This window comes from Carcharhinus amblyrhynchos, chromosome 15 (assembly GCF_965287045.1).
Source record: "Carcharhinus amblyrhynchos chromosome 15, sCarAmb.v2.hapA, whole genome shotgun sequence".
Taxonomy (NCBI): domain Eukaryota; kingdom Metazoa; phylum Chordata; class Chondrichthyes; order Carcharhiniformes; family Carcharhinidae; genus Carcharhinus; species Carcharhinus amblyrhynchos.
This window is the reverse complement of record NC_137338.1, coordinates 38,750,336-38,769,843: the sequence shown is the minus strand read 5'-3', so window position 1 is coordinate 38,769,843 and position 19,508 is coordinate 38,750,336. Positions and strand designations below refer to the sequence as shown.

General features: G+C 39.3%; 1 protein-coding gene across 1 annotated transcript in view; it reads left to right on the top strand.

Annotated features, from left to right (window-relative positions):
* Positions 1-19,508, top strand: part of usp9 (ubiquitin specific peptidase 9) — a 258,340-nt gene that overhangs the window by 154,726 nt on the left and 84,106 nt on the right. Inside the window, exons 25-28 of the mRNA XM_080203847.1 lie at positions 6,840-6,965; positions 9,112-9,278; positions 13,240-13,348; positions 13,562-13,708. Coding sequence (XP_080059973.1) covers positions 6,840-6,965; positions 9,112-9,278; positions 13,240-13,348; positions 13,562-13,708 — 549 coding nt within the window. The remainder of the gene's footprint in view (positions 1-6,839; positions 6,966-9,111; positions 9,279-13,239; positions 13,349-13,561; positions 13,709-19,508) is intronic.

Genomic DNA, 19,508 nt, shown 5'->3' with positions numbered 1-19,508 from the left:
AGTGTCAATATCAACCTGGGTAAAAATTGGCTTAAGAACAGAAAACACCAAGTTATGATAAATAGTTATTTTTCAGTCTGGAGATATATAGCAGTGTTCCCCAAAAGTCAGCTTTTATTTTATTTTGAATATAGAAATTACTTGGACACTGAAATAAATAGTAAACTTTCAAGATATTCTCAGGTACCAAACTTGACGGTATGGCAAATAGTGACAATACTAATCGACTGCAGCAGGACATAGGCCAGTGTAATGGATAGAAAAATGTCAGATGGAGAAGTGTGCCATGATGCATTTTGGCAGAACAGATATGGAGAGACAAAATAGACTTAATGGCACACTGTGTGCAGAAGCAAAAGAATCTGCCTGTTCATAAGTATAGATCTTTGAAGATGACAGGACATGAGAGAGGGACCTGAGTTTTATAGCAGCATTGAGTACGTGAGAAGGGAAGTTATGCTGAATCTTTAAAACACTCTGGTTAGGCAAATCTAGTTATCACAGTTTATGGAGGTTATGAAGGTTCTTAAGGATGATCAAGGAGATTTACCAGAATGGTTCCATGGTTGAAGGACTTTGGCCACAAGATAAGTTTGAGAAGCTGGCATTCCTTTTGGAGAAAAAAAGGTTGCAGGGATATTTGGTATAGCTGTGCAAGATTGTGACAGGTTTATTTAAGGTAGAAACAAAGCTATTCCCATCAGCTGATGGTTTGAGGTCCAGGGGGGCACAAATGGAGGGATATGAGGCAAGCATTTTATTCTGAGTGGGAATGAACTGGAACATTCTGCTTACAAGGCTGGTGAAATCAGAGCTAATGAATACAATTATCTTTTAAGATCATAGGTGCAAGAAAAATAAACCTTCAGGATTACAACAAGCCCACCTCGGCCCCATCCCCATAACCCAAGTACTTGCTAATTCCTCTGACACTTTTGGGGCGGCATGGTGAATAGAGGGGTAGAGTGAGGAAATGGGCTGAATGGATTGCTCTGTTGAGAGCAGACATAGGACTCTGGACAAAATGTCTTCCATCTGTACCATAATGAATCTGTTTCTAGTTCAAATGTATACCAAATAATCTGATCTCGCCTGAACTTTGCTTCAGTGCGTACAGAGCAATGACTGGTATGTCAAAATGAATTAGGGTGACTATATGTCTGTTGTCCACTGACACAGATTTTAAAAAGGTGAGTTTGAAGCTAGCCTTTCACCCTGAACCCATGTTCAATCTAGTTCAGAATGCGGTGTTCAAGATTTCATTTGTTACATAGCTTTTAGATATTTTTGTGAAATGAGTCCAGAGAGCATCAATTCAGCTACAATCGGACTTTTATTTCAGCACATAATTACCTTCAATTCTATCCTAATTGATAGTGTTAGTCAGGCCTCCGGACATTTGATGGAAGAAATTGAAAATTACTCCTCCAGGGCTGCTTCCAAGATCGAACTTGAAGCAGATAGCATTTTACTCTGCAACTCATCGTACTAGACCTGATCTCCTTTGCGGAATTGTATAAGTGACTGAAAAAATACTTCTAACCAGGTTAGGGTGGCACAGTAGCACTGTGGTTAGCACTGCTGCCTCATGGTATCAGGGACCGGGGTTCAATTCCAACTTTGGGTGCCTGTATCGAGTTTGCACATTCTCCCTGTGTCTGCGTGGGTTTCCTGCAGGTGCTCTGGTTTCGTCCTACACTCCAGAGTTGAGCAGGTTAAGTTGATTGACCATTCTAAAATGCCCCTTAGCTTTTAGTTTGTTTATTAGTGTCATAAGTAAGCTTACATTCACACTGCAATGAAGTTACTTTGAAAATCCCCTAGTTGCTGCAGTCCAGCATTTGGGTACACGGAGGGAGAATTTAGCATGGACAGTGCACCTAATCGGCACATCTTTCAGAGTGTGGGAGGAAACTGGAGCACCCAGAGGAAACCTACACAGACACAGGAAGATTGTCTGTGCGGAGTTTGCATGGTGATTCATGCTGGGAATCAAACCCAGGTCCCTGGCCTGTGAGGCAGCAGTGCGAACGATTGTGCTGCCATGCCACCCCAAAGGTATCGGGGAGTGAGCAGTGTAAATACATGAATTATGGGGATAAGGCCTGGGTGGGATTGTTGTTGCTGCAGGCTTGATGGGCTGAATGGCTTCCTTCTGCACTGTAGGGATTCTATGATTATTGAGTAGTTCAGCAGTTGCTAACGTGCTGGATTAGCGATCCTGCCAAAGCTTTAAATGTGTATATATTAGCTAGCACCAGAGATGAAACGACAATGAAATCTGTTCCACTGTCTAATTTCAAAATGTTCTTCAGAAAAGGGGAACCTTTTGAAGATGGAGAGATGTATCTCAGCTGAAAGGGTTGCCAGCGGGGTTGCTACTCTTGCCAACAATCTTCTTCCCATCCCTCTCATTGCTCCTAGATCTGATCTGCTATTCTGAATATCACTGCCCCTCTCCACATCTCCCTCCAGGATGTGTGCTCCCTTACAAAAGGACCTATCCATCCATGAGCTTATTGTACAGATGATGTGACATTCTGGCCTTGAAGGAGATGTGGGTGATGGACAGTGGCACTTTTTCCCCTTAAAGAAACTCCCCCCTCCTGGCTGTACTTTCTTTTAACTAGCTGCTGAAACTGTCATGTTGTAGTCCTCACCTCTGAATCCTCTGGCAACCTCTCAACCTGCCAGCAGCTTGCTTTGTTTCGCCCTCTACCTCCCTCTTAAAATTGTTGTTTTCTTCTGCCCACCCAAGTATCTCTCTTTGTGATTGAGGTTGCTTCTGTTTTCTTCCCTTTGCATTTGCACCATGACTTTTCATCTCTGGTAATTTCAGCCTCTGTCTTAACTCTTCCTGCTCACTATGCAAAATCTTTTTTTGCACATCACACAAAGCTTTATCAGGTCCTACACTTCATCTCCAGAACTGCAGTGTTCACAGATCATCCAAAGAAAAAGGTTGCATGTGGCTTCTCTTCAAAGTCTTAAATCACTCTTTGTGCCTGCACCTTCGTCTCTAACAATCAGTGCAAGGAGCTCATGCACATTTTTGTTCAAAGACAGTGACTAAATCTTAAACTGCTTCTTCTCCCTTTCCTTCTCCAGCCCACCAGGCCTGACATGCTTGAAGATGACTTCTCCCAGCCCCTGCTTTAACTCTGAATTTGAATATTTATCTAGCTTTGTTCTTATTTCCCCCACATAATGTCCTCTAACTCATCTTGCCAATGAGACTCTTCTCTAGATCTGGTTTCTACTTGAACTGCCGACCACCTAACTTCCATTCCTGATTAGATAAAAACCAAAAGTGCTTGAACCCTATGTTAGCTAAGATTAATAATTCCTTCTCCTTTATATCTGCCATCATTAGTCCCTTAGCAAAATGCTAACTCTTAACCCCACAGTTCTTGCCACCTCAGTTTCCTTTCCAAAGCCCTTGAATGTGTATGCCTATCTTTCTCTTTTTGTTTGGTTCCTTCGTGACAAAAGTAACCTATTTCTCCTTGTTCTTTGTGCCTGACAGTTAAGCATGTAGATAAGCTCCAAAACTTCTCCATTGTCATCTAGCTGAGTGCATTGCATTTACCTGGTTCAATTCTTACCTATACAGTCGTAACTAGAGAATACCTACGATGGTGTTTTTCCCCTGTTCTACTTCTGGTGTCCCCTAAGGATCTAATCTTGGCTCCCCTATTTCTTATCTACGTGCTGCCCTTCAACAACACCATCTGAAACGACTCAGTTTCTACATGTACGCTGATTTAAAAAAAAGTTCTACCTCATTTCCACCTTCGATGCCTCCCCTTTGTAACTATCAGACTTTTTTCCTGATGTCCTGATGACCAGAATGCATCTCCGGCTAAATATTGGGCAGACAGAAGTTATTGTTTTGGGTTACTGTTGCAAACTCCATTCTCTAGCCACTGTCTTCATTCTTCTTCCTGCCAAACAGATTATCATAGAACCATAGAAAATTACAACTCATTATCAGTTAGGCTTCTTACCAATTGGCTGCACAATCGCAAAGGCTGCCTCTTACTTCATCTGTAATATTTCTGACTCTGCCTTTGTTTCATCGTAACAGCTGCTGAAATCCTAAGACTTTCTTACCTCCTTGATTTGACGATTCCAATGCACTTCTGGCTGACCTCAGTAGCTATACCCCCTCAAACCTGAGGCCATTCAAAACTGCTGTTCACGCCTTAATTTTAATTCAAATCTTGCTCTACCCTCCGTTTTCTGACCAGTAGCTCCTAGTTTATCGATGCCTCAGTTTTTGGAATTATCATTCACGTTTGTAAATTCCTCCATAGCCTCGATTCTCCCCTATCTGTAAACTACTTCTGATCTATGGTGGCGTGAGATCTCTGCGCACTGCTCATTCTGGTCTCTTGAATGTTCCCAATACTTTAATGCTCCACCAATGGTGATTATGTTGTCAGCTGCCAAGGCCCTGTGCTCTGGAATTCCTTTCTATGCATGCACAGCGTTGTTTGGTCTCTTTCCTCTTAAGATGCTCCTTAAAATTTACCTCTTTGACTAAGTTTTTGATTATTTATCTGAATATCTCAAGTGATTTGGTGGTTTTATAAATGCAAATGCAGTTTTTTAAAATTGGAAATGATTTAAATCATTAGGCTGTGGTAACTTACTGTTCATCAGCCAATTGATAGTAGTGGAAGGGATTAATTCCAATTTCAGATTGTGATTGTAGAGTTACTTCACTTTTATAAAATTATATAAATAAACTTTGCTTCCAGTACATAAGTATAACTTTGTCAATAGAGGTAAACAAAAGGAAATTGTAACATAGGAGAATAATGACTAACAAGCAGAGCAAATAGTATATATGTTCCAGAGCAACAATAGAAGAAACATAAGGAACAATAAAATAAATGTTTCAGGGCCATGGGGTGGAATTTCTGCTGTCATTTACATATTGGATGAATTGGTTGAAAATATGGTAGGTTAGGAAAGTAAAAGAGCACAAGCTATTGAGATTTGGATGGAGGACTGTGTCAGTAGAAATTGGTTGGACCAAATGTAATTTTTATGTGGGGCATTTTGGGATACTTAAGATGTTGCACAAAATCAAGTTTTTTTTTGCCGAAATATAGCTATAAATAACATTCCCCTTTTTGGATTTTGTGCTTAGCTGCATTGTGCTGGTGGGATCTTTGTGCAAATAATAAAAGTTTGGCCCTTTTTAAAGTGTCAAGTATATTTAGAGCAGTTATACCAGTGAGATACCTTACTCTGATGGCTTCAAACATTTTTCAGATTTCTTTTGACTCGATGATTAATCTAAGTTTAATAAATATAAGCAATTAATGCTATTCAAATGCTGTTACTGAGATTTTTACTGCGTTTTACTTCCTCCAATTTTCTTCATTCGTCCTGTCCTGCAGGTATTAACACATGCTGAGGTATGGTTCATTAGGTTCTGGAAACTCTGTAACCTTGTTTCAGTGCTCATTCTTCACATGGGCCTAGATAGTGCTGTCAGATTAATTGACCTTAGAGGGCATCTCAGCTGACTAATCCTGTCCTCTTCCAATATATTCTTTGCACGTTTTCCAGCAAGGGATTGCTATGGGTAGCAATCAGAAGCAGGAACTCTGCCCAATTCTCCTCTTCCTTCTCTAGACTGTGGTGCTGAGACCAACTATAATGCCCTTACTGCCCCTGTTTATCAGCTAACTCAGCATAGACTGGGACCTTCCTGATCTGTCTGGCAGAATACCATACAAGGTAGTGTACTTACAAAAAGCTTGTAAATTTTTTTGTTCAATTTTTGACTGTGGTTCTCCAGTGCTTTATTGAAAAGAAACATATCAAACGAAACAGGAATTTTAGGTTTTTAAATTGGCTCAGTTGGTAAATTTTCACAATTGTGTGATTATTGAGATGGACAGACCAGAAAGGTCCCAGGCTTGATCACTGGTCTATTAAGTTACCTGACCTCAAATGCAGCACTAGTTGATTTGCTGTGCTGACTTTCGTGACCCTTAATATTGGGGGCGAAAAGTCTTTCTGATCCTGATTGCCATCTAGTGATCACTTATAGAAGTATCTGAATATTATTTCATGATCGGTACAGAAAACCAAGAATGAAGTTCATTGCAAGTGACGAGAAAAATATTTTTGCAACATTATGCAGCAAAACAAGCTGCTCTGACAAGCAGTGACAAAGGAAATGGGAGCACAGAAGAGGCCCAATGTATAAATGTTTGGGGCAGCTAAAATTTAGCTTATTTTGGAGAATTATTTTGCTAGTTTTATTTGCTAATGGTAGGGTGTTAATTTGTCCTGAGATTTGGTTTTGAATCTTATGAACTACTGAAATTGTGAAGCGTGTAGTAGGTTGATGCATCATGTTTCCATGTCCTCTACATTTTAATCTCAAGTGGTTGAAATTTTTGTGACCCAAGATAATGTAAAGATAATGTAAAAAATTTGGGAAATCTTGACCTTATTCTCATAGGTATAAACTCCCAACACACAAGTTTCCTCAAATGACATTAAATTGACAACTGTTTTTCTATTAGGTCAGCATGGTGCTTAGACCTATGTTAGGTTAATTGACAGTTCTCGATAAAACAGGGGAGCATTATACTTTGCCACTTGATGTTTAGTATCCTAAATGGTGAAATATTGAATTTCCCACTAATGTCTTTTATTATGATCAGTTAAGGGAATGACCAGACTTAGGAACATTTTACAAGTTTGCTTTGATACTTATTATTGTTATTTACATATAGACTAAAGAAAATGAGACCATTTCAATGTTGTCTTGTGTAAGCTTATTTTGTTAATTTTGCTGTTTTCTTTTCAAGGCTTCAAAATACATCCCAGACATTTGCGTTATTAGAGCAGTGCAGAAGATTATCTGGGCCTCGGGTTGTGGTTCAATACAGCTTGTTTTCAGTTCAAGTGAAGAGATTAGCAAGATATATGAAAAAGTAAGTTCATTGTACAGTTTTTGAATAATTCAGTCTTGTGTTAAGTATTCAGTGGGAATCCTAGACCATAGATAACTGATTTATGTGTGAATCTCTTGGAAGTTTTTCTCACCCTGTTGCTGTAACTTGTGAAACCATCTTTATGCATGCAAACAGAGTTTCTGCAGAAGTTGCAGTGGTGTATTTGGAGGAACTCCAAACAAGGTCACCCTTTTGGTGTTTGGCAGAAAATGTACATGTTAACCATAATGCTGTTCTCTGGTTTACCTACTCTCTGCAACAAGAATCTGACATTGATTTTTTTAAAAAGTTTAATTTTACTTTCCTTCAGCACTTAATTTATTGAATGTATTTGTTCAGTGGCAAAGTAGGACTTTGGTACCAAACCCATTTTGCACTGCATATTTATTTCATCTGCCCACTAAATTTTTGTGTACAGCTTTGGTGAAAAGCTATTTATAATCATCTGTTGTGTGATTCCAGTTATTATTTTTGTAGATATAAGTAAGAAAACTATGAATGGATTTCAAATTGAGAAAAATCATCAGTCTTCAATTTGACCAACAATGGAGTCAAGAAAACTAGTGAAATTCTTCAAGTAGAGCAGTGTGTCCTTAGGAGAAGAGATGAGCAAGGCAGCCAGATATTTCTGCTGGTAGTTGTGGAAGAGTGGAAGACTCTAACTCTCCACTTAAGTTTGTAGCATTATTAGCTTAAGTTAGAAGTTTGAGCATGCCTGCTGGATTCCAGGACTTGATCACATAATCTAGACAGACATTTCAGTGCTATGCTGCAGTGTTGAAGGTCTTGCCCTTTGGATGGAATGCAAAGTTGAGCTTTGGGCTTCATGTTCAGATAGATACTAAAGAAATCTAGTGTCTAAATTGCCTGACATTGATGGCAGATTTTGTTCCCCCCCACCTTCTCTACCCCTCATCCACCCAAGTTGAGTTCCAAGTCTCTTCCAGGCAAAGACAATTCTAAGTAAATATGGTTCAAGCTCCAGCTAGGCATATGCACAGCCACAAGTGAGGCATGTGTAACCCGTGCTATGCCGGGGTAGTCTTCAGACTCTGCTCCGATTTGAGTCTGCATTGCAGGAAAAAGATTGATATAACTTAAAGCAATTGGTGCAACTTTCTATGTCACAAAATTAAGCTTTGTAATTCTTAAGTAAAACACAGTGTTTGGAAGAGGCACTAAGAAACTGTAGATTATTTATTTCAAGATGCAGAAGAGGCAGTGCAAATGGTTATTTTCCAAGTCTCCAAAGATAAAATAAGTCCATTATTACTTGTCTGAGACAAACCTCCGTTCACTGTTGAGATAGCAATTTCCACCTCCAGTGTCAGTGACGTCAGCTTAAACATTTGAAACTTGCTTTAATGGGTGTTAGACCTTTGGCATGAAGAGAAAAAAATATTCACAACAAAGTGGATTTTACATGTGGAGTTAATGCAGCTTGAAGAATACTTGAGTAATTGAATGTAAGAGATAATTTTGTTCTCTAAATTTGTTAATTAAGTATTACATATACAAAATGATTTGGCAGCACAATAGTGTGAACATTAATTGCATTAAACTTCTCTGTGCAATTGCTTGGGCATTTCAAAACAGGTTGTTGTGACTAAAATAGATTTTGTCCTGTCTTATGTTAAAAGATATCCAACTTTTGCCCTTGTGCTGTAATCAATCAGTCAGTGAAATATGTATACTGAAATAAGTAATCCAACAAAGGTCATGAAAATATTTCTTAAACAGAGGGTACTTCAAATTTTTGATTTTTTTTATATGAGCTAATTGTGAGAAAAATTCAGACATCTGGCGGTGTGAATTTAATCAGTATGCGCTTAATTGTATTCCACTGTAGTTACAGGGAAATAGGACTGAATAATTTTTTTCCTTTCTGAAGTAATTGTAATTGTTTCAACATTGGAGTAGGTAACCCTCAGTATTTTATTTTTTCCTACTGCCTTGCTCTTTCAGTGCCTGTCCTTTATCTTTGCAGGAAATGAGTGCAGTTAAATTTGTGAGCATTATCTTGTCTCTTTTTGAATAGTAAAAAGTATAGGAAACATTGAATATGCTACGTGTTCAGTTGTGGACTCTTGCTATAAATTACACTTTTGTGTCATTGTCATTGAAGACAAATGCAGGAAATGAACCAGATTCTGAAGATGAACATGTTTGCTGTGAAGCATTGGAGGTGATGACACTGTGCTTTGCACTGGTTCCAACAGCATTGGATACACTCAGTAAAGAAAAGGCATGGCAGACCTTCATAATTGATTTGCTCCTGCATTGTCACAGCAAGTAAGTAATTTGTTCATGGCAGTTTGCGTTTGGAACACTAAGTATTATAAACCAGTTAATCCAACATCATGTTTTGATTAACCTTTTGCTTCATGTCCTGTTATGAAATTTGTCTTTGGTTTTGTGTGTGTGTGTGGGGGGGTCAGAAAAAAAGGGGTATATTTTGCTGTTGCATAATTTTATCAACTGGTCTGAACATCAAAGACAAGAAGCTTTTCATCTGCCTAAACTGCGTCATTGCAAAAGTACAAGAGAACCATGACAATGAAATGTTTTAAAGCATGCAAAAGTGCAGGTAGGCAGTTTAAATGTTGAATTCAATAGCCAATTTGAAATTGAACATGGCATCTGGGATTTGAAGGGCTGATCTTATTAATTTTCAAATAGTTTGGCATTCCAAAATCAGGTTATACTTAAATAAATTTGAAAAGCATGGTAAATAAAAATGCTCTTGGTTTTTCATGCTAGTGATGCTCAAAATTAAGTACTTGCAACCCTGCTACTATCTGTTAACAGTCAAAGGCTTTTGGATTTTCACAGTTTGGTCAGTCATTTCCCGACAATTGCCATTCAGCTACTGTTAGGATCACACACTTGTGCAATACATTTAGAAACCTAAGTGAAAAACGATCTTTGTATCTCCAGTTAATATAACTTCTGTTGCTGAAGTTGGTAGGTAGGAAGATTTACATGATGTTAAAAGGACAGTACGAAATGGCCATTTTTAGTTCATTTTTTATCTATTTCCTGTTAGCTGTTGTTAAGGACCTAACTCCCTCTAATCCGCCTCTTCCCTTTCCTGGTCACAATCATTAGCACACTTCTTCCATGCCTGCTTCCCCTGCACCCGCATTTAGTTAAGGAGATGGATACTGTTCTTGGCAACTGAGAGTGAGAGTCCCAAAGACTCTGTTGCCTGTCCTCAGAATTGGAGAGGAATTTGGAATGGGAGTGGAGTGCATCCAGTTATAGTTGATTGGTTATACGCGAGATATAGGCAAAACTAAGAAAGCATCTACGGACTAAATTAAAGAGCAGAACCACAAAGGGTAATAATTTTCGTATTACTACCTGAGCCATATGCAAATTTGCACAGGATAAATAAGATTAGCAAGCTGAATGTGTTGTACCAAGATTGCGGTGGAAGAAATGTGTTTTGATTCAAGGGGCACTGGGGAACCAGTACTAGGGAAAAAGAGATTGTAATATTGGGAGAGACTTCACTTGAACTAAGATGGGATCAGTGTACTAGCAAATTATATAACTAGGGCTGTAGAGAAGGCTTTAAATTGGAAGTAAGAGGAAGGTTTTATCTGAAGGGAAATTTGGAAAGTTAGAGAAAATAGACACAGCAGAGTAATGATGCGGATAGATAACTGTGACAGAAGGATGCAGTGTACAAACAAAAGAGTGTACCAGCAAGTAAGATCAAAGGAGGGAAAAGGGCTGAAGCATCAGAACTAAAGGCTCTTTATTGGAATGCATGCAGCATTCGTAACGTGATAGATAAATTGATTGCACAAGAGTATGATATGGTAGACATTACAGAAAACATTAGTGACCACAGTTGGGACCTGAATATTCAAGAGTTTTTGTCCTTTTGGAAGGACAAGAAGAAAGGAAGAGGTGGTGTGTTGACTCTGTTAATAAAGTTTGAGGTCAGTACTGTGGTGAGAAATGATCTTAGTTCAGAAGGTCAAAATCTAGAATCAGTTTGGGTGCAGATAAGAAATAACAAAGAGAGAGTGGTTGATAGGCCTTCTGACATTGTTGGACAGAGCATAAATCAAGAAATAATGGATGCTTGTAAGAAAGGTACTGCATTAATCATGAGAAACTTTAATTTTCATATGGATTGAACAGAGGAGGAGCAGTTTCTTGGAACAATCATTCTGGTACCAACCAGGGACTAAGCTATATTTAACTGGTGATTTGTAGTGACAGTAAAAAGTCTGACAACACCAGGTTTATAAATAGGTTGGACTAAAACCTGGTGTTGTCAGACTTTTTACTGTGTTTACGCCAGTCCAACGCCGGCATACCCACATCATGATTTGTAGTGAGACAGGATTAATTAATGACTTCATAATAAAGGATCTCCTTGGTAAAAGTGATCATAGCGTGATAGAATTTAACATGGTTTGATGTGAGAAATCTGTGTCTGAAATCACTAGCTTAAACTTAAATATAGGCAGCTGCAAGAATACGAAGACAGTTGATTAAAGTGGAATGGAAAAATAAGTTAAAAGGTAAGATGGTGGCGAATCAGAGGAAAATATTTGAGGAAGTTCATAACTCTCAACAGAAGTATATTCCACTGATAAAGCTGCTAGAAAAAGGATGTATCGTCAGTAGTTAAGGATGATATCAGATTGAAAAAAAATTTACAATTCTGCAAAGATTAGTGGTAATCCAGGAAATTGGGAAAACTTTCAAAACCAGCAGAGGGTGACAAACAAAACAAAAGGAAGAAATTGGAATATGAATGAAAACTAGCAAGAAATGTAAAAACAATTAAAACTCATATAAATATAAAAAGCAAGAGAGTAGCTAAAGGAGCCATTGGTCCCTTGGAGGCTAATAATGGGAAACAAGGAAATGGCAGAGTCTTTGAAAAGTCTTTTGTATCTGTCATCACAAAAGAAGGTGCAACAAGGATCCCAAGAATAGTGGGAAGTCAAGACAAAATGGAAGAAGGAATGTAAAACGATTGCTAGAGAAAAAGTAGTAAGGAAACTCATTTCGCAAAAGGCAGACCAAATGGCCTGCGACTTAGGGTCTTAAAAGAAGTGGTGGCTACGGAAATAGCGGTTGCATTGGTTGCAATATTCTAAAATTCCCTAGATTCTGGTCCCAGGAGATTGGCAAACCAGAAATTAACACGACTCAAAGGAGAAAGACAAAGCAGGAAGCTCTAGGCCAGTTAGTTTACCACTTCATTGGGAAAATGCTAAAATCCGTTAGTAAGGAGAGACATTCAGAATCCATTGGCAGCAGGACAGTTAGAAAAACATAATACTATTGGACAGAGCAAATATGGTTTTGTGAAAGAGAAATCATGTTTGGCAACTTTGTTAAAATTCTGAGGAAGTAACAAGTAGAGTGGATAAAGGCGAAGTAGTAGATATAACGTAATTGAATTTCCGAAAGGCTTTTAAAGTTACTGTTACTCCAGTGTGTTATGTTCCAATCTTTAGTTTACTCTTGAAAGATATAAATGAATATTCATGAATGATTTTTTATCTCTTGGGTTGCTGTCCAATAAGAGGGGTTGCTTATCCTGCCTAATGACATCACTGTTGCTGATCCCTGGAAGCCCCTTAGAATCAACACCAGATTGTGCTAACATTAGGAAATGGGGAAAGCCATGCCAAGGAGATTGCAGATCTTTGTGGGCAGCTTTCTTCAGAATTAGCAAGTGCCTCAGCTTGCTGCTGACTGCATAATCTAGACCAAAGATTTATTCCAGTGTTTGATTATGTAAAACTAAAACTGTTCATTACAGTCATGAAGAATGGTTAGTTTTTGATGTAGTACCTTGTGGATGAGATATTAAACTGTACTACATTTGGCTGTTGAGGTGGATGTAAAGGATCCCACAATTTTTTTTTGCTAAGAGCAGGAGTTCTCATAATGTTTTAGTGAAAAATCATCCCACAACATGAACAAAAAACGGAGGAACCAGGTTCACAAATTGATATGTGTGGCTAATACAATGACTACACTTCACAGTTATTGGCTATAAAACATTTTGGGTCTTGAGGCTATGAAAGGTACCATATAAATGCAGCTGGACAGATATATGGGAACAGTTAATTATAGCTGCGATGCAAAGTCAATTTAAATATGAAGAAATGAAAATTGAACATAAAAATGTCAACACCTTTTATTACGTTAACATGCAAAATATACAATTGTGATGGCAGTTAAAACTAAAGGCTTAATACTTTCTTTTTAACAGAGCAGTTAGACAAATGGCCCAAGAGCAGTTCTTCCTGATGGCTACCAGATGCTGTATGGGACATCGACCTTTACTATTTTTCATCACTCTACTCTTCACAGTATTAGCAGTAAGATTTTTAAAAATTTATTATAATACTGATTACATTAGGTTTCGTTTTTTTAGAAGTTTAAGGTTGAGGTGACAAACAGGAATGAGTAATCAATGAACTGAATAGTCAATAAAAATTGTATGCGTTGTGAATTGTTAGCATTTTGATTTTATTCAGATGTTTTAATGCTATTGACTATATTGGTTGAGTTACTTGTTTTCCTGTTGTCAGAGTACTGCGAGAGAGAGAGCAAAACATTCAGCAGATTACTTCACACTATTGAGGCATCTGCTTAACTACGCGTACAACAGTAACATTAACCTACCCAATGCAGAAGTTCTGCTCAACAACGAAATTGACTGGCTCAAGAGGATTAGAGTAAGTAAAGTTCTGTAATTTAGAAAATTAAGTCATTCACTTGAGTAAAGTGAAGGGTTAGTATTTGATGCACGTCAGCAGTGTGCAGAACCTTTTTGTTTAAAGGTATTTTGCAGTTTATCTGTGGCTAGTCCAGTTCAGTAAGTTTATTTATTAATCATAAGTCTGCTTACCTTCTCATTGTAATGAAATTACAGTGAAAATCCCCTAGTTGCTGCACCTGTTGGGTAAACCTGTTGGGAGAATTTAGCACGGCCAATGCACCTGATCTGCACGTCTTTGAAGTGTGGTAGGAAATCGGAGCACCCAGAAGAAACATAGGGAGAACGTGCAAACTCCACACAGATAGTGACCCAAGCCGTGAATCAAATCCAAGTCCCTGGTGCTGTGAGGCAGCAGTGCTAACCACTGTGCCATCTTGCTTTTACCCACCTAAAGCCTGGTCAATGAATAACCTGCTCCTCATTCATTATGAGCACACAAAGGTATTGAAGTGGCTCAGGGATGAACCGCTGTGACTTTTCTCTAATCATGTTGCCCACATGATTGCAAAATATGCAATTTTTGCTTGGTATTTTCCCAAGTTCACAGGGCTGAGATGGAAACATCTTGTGTCAAGAATCAAAGGTGCAGATACTCATGCTGTCACTAAAGTGGTAACTTGCTGCCCCATTGTGATGCACAACGTAGCAATGCTTACGTTTGGCTTCTGCATCTCTATTAAGCAGATTGTGTCCATGACAAATGCATGTAAATTGGTGACCTATATTCAAACTATAATGCTGTTTCAAGTGCGGCGTTTGCATTTCATGGTGTACAAGGATATTGGATGACAGTTTGTGAGAATCTTCCGTGGGTTAGTGAAATCCTTAGAGTTGCACTCATTTCCTATTTGTTGACATTTTCAAATTCAATCCTAAGCAAATAACATCCCTCCATCCAATCTACCTCGCTCAGTCAAAATTTTGTAAGTTTCAATTAAATCCACACTCCTCCTTCTAAATTCCAGTAAATACATAAGGACCAGTCAACCCAACTTCAGAATATTAAAACTTTTGGTCCTACAAAAATAAGCTACTGATCCAATTCTTGTGTTAAGCATTCTAGGCTGTAATTTGTTCTCTGCAATTTGCTAAAGCAATTAGCCATAAAACTTCTAATCCTGTGTCTAGCATCAAAGGATAAAGTAAATAATCCATCAAAGCAGAAGTTTCATTTGTATCACAAAATCAGTTGAATTGACTTGGCATCAGGAATTGAAGTGTCAAATACTGAGGAACCAAAGTGATTTACGTGTCTACACAGATCAGGATTTGATATTTATTTGCAACAAAGGGCTTTGCTGTGAACTCAATTTCAAGGTACTTGAGCAGTCATTTGCTTTAACACTAACATGGCCTCTTCCTTCACCCTGTCCCTGTGCAAACACTCTCCATATCCCTTTTGCTGCACTCTTCACTTAGGTATGATCTGAAAATGTGTTGGTTAGCAGGCCACGTTTGGACAGATCAGAGGTACAGACTTGATTCTTGGAGATGGGCTCAAGTTCTTGTTTAGGAGAAGCCTTATTGCAATGCATTTGCAGTTCGGCAGTGTGTGGATAAAACTTGTTCAAGGGGAGGACAGATCAGAGAAGCTAATCAGCATGGCAAGGAATATGGATGACCACTTGTTTAAGGATTGTGGAAAGAAGCTGAAAAATTGCTCGGTTGGGGAAGTCAAAGTGGAGGCTGCAAACTGGTGGTGTGTGGCTGCCAAATAGTAACTTTATGGGAGGAAGTGACAAAGATTTTGCACTGTTTCCTCTTCATTCTTTTTGCCAGTGTTGGTTCACCAACATGAGACATTCATCTTCAGCTGAAATACTTCAACTCCCACCACGTTAACTTTCTTCACAGATTTTAAATGATATGTCCACTTGGTTGTTATATCAGTTCGGTTCAGGATCTCTTCAGACTGGTAACAGATATTTGTAGGTAAATCTGAAATGAAACAGTGGGACGTAAAAAGAGTATAAAGCCAACATGCTCCAATAAAGAGAAAAGGTGGCACAGATGAATCCTCTGAGTCCAGGATATCGAGTGATATACAGTTTTGGATGATGAAAAAAAGGAGGCTCAAAACAGCAGAAGCCCGGAGCATGTAATGTGCAAGAGGGAATTTAAAAAAAATTAGGAGAGCAAAAAGAGGACATGAAAAGATACTGGTACGTAGAATAAAGGAAAATCCTAAGTTATTTCACAAGTACATTATGGGCAAAAGGATAATTAGGAAAAGAGTCGGGCCAATTATGGACCACAGTGGTAATTTGTGTGTGGCGCCAGAGGACCAGTGAGCGAGATGATGTGGGTATAGAAATCAAGGAGATAGTTTGTGATACAATTGAAGAAATTCACATTCCATCACCTGTTGGGTAAAAGATACAAAAGTCATGTACCAACTTAATTGAGTGGACCTACCTTGCATTAAGTTAAAAGCAAATTACTGCAGATGCTGGAATCTTGCATTAAGATGACCTTTTTCTACAGCCTAGCTATGACTGCAACACTACATTCTGCAGTGTCTCCTTTCCTTCTCTATGAACAGTATTTTTTGTCTGTGTAGCATGCAAGAAACAATACTTTTCACTATACTAATACATGTGATAATAAATCAAATCATAGACAGAGAAGACATTGAGTGGTCTGGCTGCAAAGAGGTAGATAAATCTCCAGGGCCGGACGAAATGTATCCCAGGCTATCAAGTGAGGCAAGGAAGGAAATAGCAGAGGTGCTGGCGATTTTCAATTCCCCTCTGGCCATGGGAGAGCTACCAGGGGCCTGGAGGACACCCAGTGTGGTACCATTATTTAAGAAGCAAGGAAGAGATAAGCCAGGAAAGTACGGGCCAGTCTGTCTAACCCCAATGGTGGGGAAACTACTGGAAGCAATTCTGAGAAATAGAATGAATCTCGCTTGTCGAGGCAGAATTAATCAAGAACATTCAACGTAGTTTTATGAAAGAAAGGTCATGTCTGACCAAAGTAATTGAATCTTTTGAAGAGGTGGCTAGATGAGGACAGTGCATTTGATGTAGTAGTCTTGGACTTTAGCAAGGCTTTTGACAAGGTCATGGGAGACTGATAGCAAAGGTAAGAGCCCATGGGCTTCAAAGAAATTTGGCAAAATGGATCCAGAATCGGCTGAGTGGCAGGAAGCAGAGGGTGATGGTCCAAGGGTGTTTTTCAGACTGGAAGATTGTGTCCAGTGGAGTATTGCAGGAATTAGTGTTGGAACCCTTGCTGTTTGTGCTTTATGTAAATGATTTAGACTTGAATGTAGAAGGATTGATCCTTAAGTTTGTGGATGATACAAAAATTGTTAGGGTGGTTAAAAATGGGGAGAATAGCCTTACGATATACTGTGGCTGGTCAGTGACAAATGGAATTCAATCCAGATAAGTGAGAGTAGATGTACTTGGGCAGGAGAAACAAGAAAAAGAAATACATGGTGAACATCAGGACCCTGGGAAAAACCAAGAATCAGAGGGACCTACGTGGAGAAATTTGATAAATTGGGTTGTTTTCCTTGGAGCAGAGGAAAGGTGGTGGTGGGGGGGGGCGGGGGGTGACGGGACAGGTAAGGCAAAGTTAAAATACGTCCCTCTGATTTAAAGCAGAGCGTGATGGGGGCCTGGAATGCACTGCCAAGCAGGGTGGTGGAGGTGGACACGCTGGGATCGTTGAAGACTTATCTGGATAGTCACATGAGCAGACTGGGAATGGAGGGATACCGAAGAATGGTCGAGTTGGACCAATGAGAGGCGCAGGCATGGAGGGCCAAAGGCCCTATTTCCTGTGCTGTACTGTTCTTTGCTCTTTGTTTTTTTTTTGAAACCGAGGGGGCATTTTTGAAATGCGTAAGATTATGAGGGCCATAGGTAAGCAGGAAGAAAATTTTTCACTTGGCGGAGGGATCAATGGGCATTAACTTCAGCAAAATTCTGCAGGTGCTGAACTATTAAACAAAAACAGAAAATGCTGGAAAATCTTAACAGGCCTGACATCATCTGTGGAGAGAGAATAGAACCAATGTTTTGAGTCTGGGTGACTCTTCGTCAGAGCTAAGAACTCCTTTGCTGTTAGCTCTGATTAAAGGGTCATCCAGAGTCGAAACGTTGGCCCTATTTTCTCTCCACAGATGCTGTCAGACCTGCTGAGATTTTCCAGCATTTTCTTTGTGGCATTGATTCAAGGTAAGGGGCAGGAAGTTGAGAGGGGATGTGAGGAAAAACTTTTTTCACCCAGAGTCTGATGGGAACCTGGAACACTCTGCCTGACAAGGTGGAGGCAGAGACCCTGAACATTCAAGACGTATTTAGATGTGCACTTGCCATGCCAAGGCACACAAGGCTGTGAGCCAAGTGCTGGGAAATGGGATGAGAATAGTCGGGTGGTTTGTTTCTGACCAGTGCAGACATGATGGGCCGAAAGGCCTTTTTCTGTGTTGTAAACCTCTGTGACACTTGAGTATAGTTTGGGTTGGCACGTAATGCTTCACTAAGGTCCTTTCCTTCCGATTTAGAATGAAAGGTTATAAATGAGTAAAAAAGGAACAACTGATCAAATTACAGAATTATTATGGAACACAAGGAGACCCTTCATCCCATTGGTATCCATAATGTCTATCCAAATGAGCATTATGACTTGATGCCATTCCCCTTCCATTTCCCTGTGCTCTTGCACATTGTTTCTATTCAGATAACCATCTAGTGTCCTCATGAGTGCTTTGAAGTTGCCGGCACCACACTTCCAGGCAATGCATTCCAGACCTGAATAACTTGCTGTATGAAGAGGTTCTTTCTCACATCACATTTATTTCTTTTGCAAATAACTTTCAACATATGCTATCTTTTTCTTGACCCTTTTGTGAGCATGAATAATTTCTCCCCATCTACTCTGCCTAGCCCCCTCATGATTTTGAAGACCTCTGTCAAATCTACCCTTAGCCTTCCTCTCCAAGACAAACTGTCCTAACCACTTCAATCTAGCCTCAACTGAAGTTTCTCATTCCCAGAACTATTCTTGTAAACCCCTTCTGCAGTCTCTCCAGGGCATTCACATCCTTCCTATAGTGTGGCACCCCGAACTATATATAGACTAGATCTAACTAGTACCTTGTATATGTTCAGCATAACCTCCTCGTTCTAATGCTCTTGTGTCTCTAATTAATAAAGCCCAGGATACTTGTATGCTTAATTAACCGTTCTGTCCACGTGTCTTGCTACCATCAGTAATCTATGCACATATACACATTGGTACCTCTGCTCTTGCATCTTTTTAAGAGTTTTGCACCTTTTGTTGTCTGATCCTGTTCTTCCTGCCCAAATACATCACTTCTCACTTCTCTGAATTAAATTTCACCTACTAATTTGCCCAATCCACCAACTTGTCAATGTCCTTTTGAAATTCCGTAATGTTCTCCATTTACCACTTACAATGCTTCCAAGTTTCTTGTCATCCGCAAACTTGGAAATTGTCCCCTGCAAATTGAGATCTAGATCATTAATATATGTCAGGAAAAGCAAAGCTTCTAATACTAAGGAGTGGGGAACTCCAACACAAACGTTCTTCAAGCCTGAAAGCTGTTAATTGTGCGGAGGGTGTGGAGAGTCTGCAGAAGGATCTAGATAGGCTGGGCGAATGGGCCAGGAAATGGCAAATGGAATTTAATGTTGGCAAGTGTGAGGTGGTCCACTTTGGTAGGAAGAGTGGTAGGAAGGACTATTACTTACGTGGCGAAAAACTGCAGCAGGCGACGG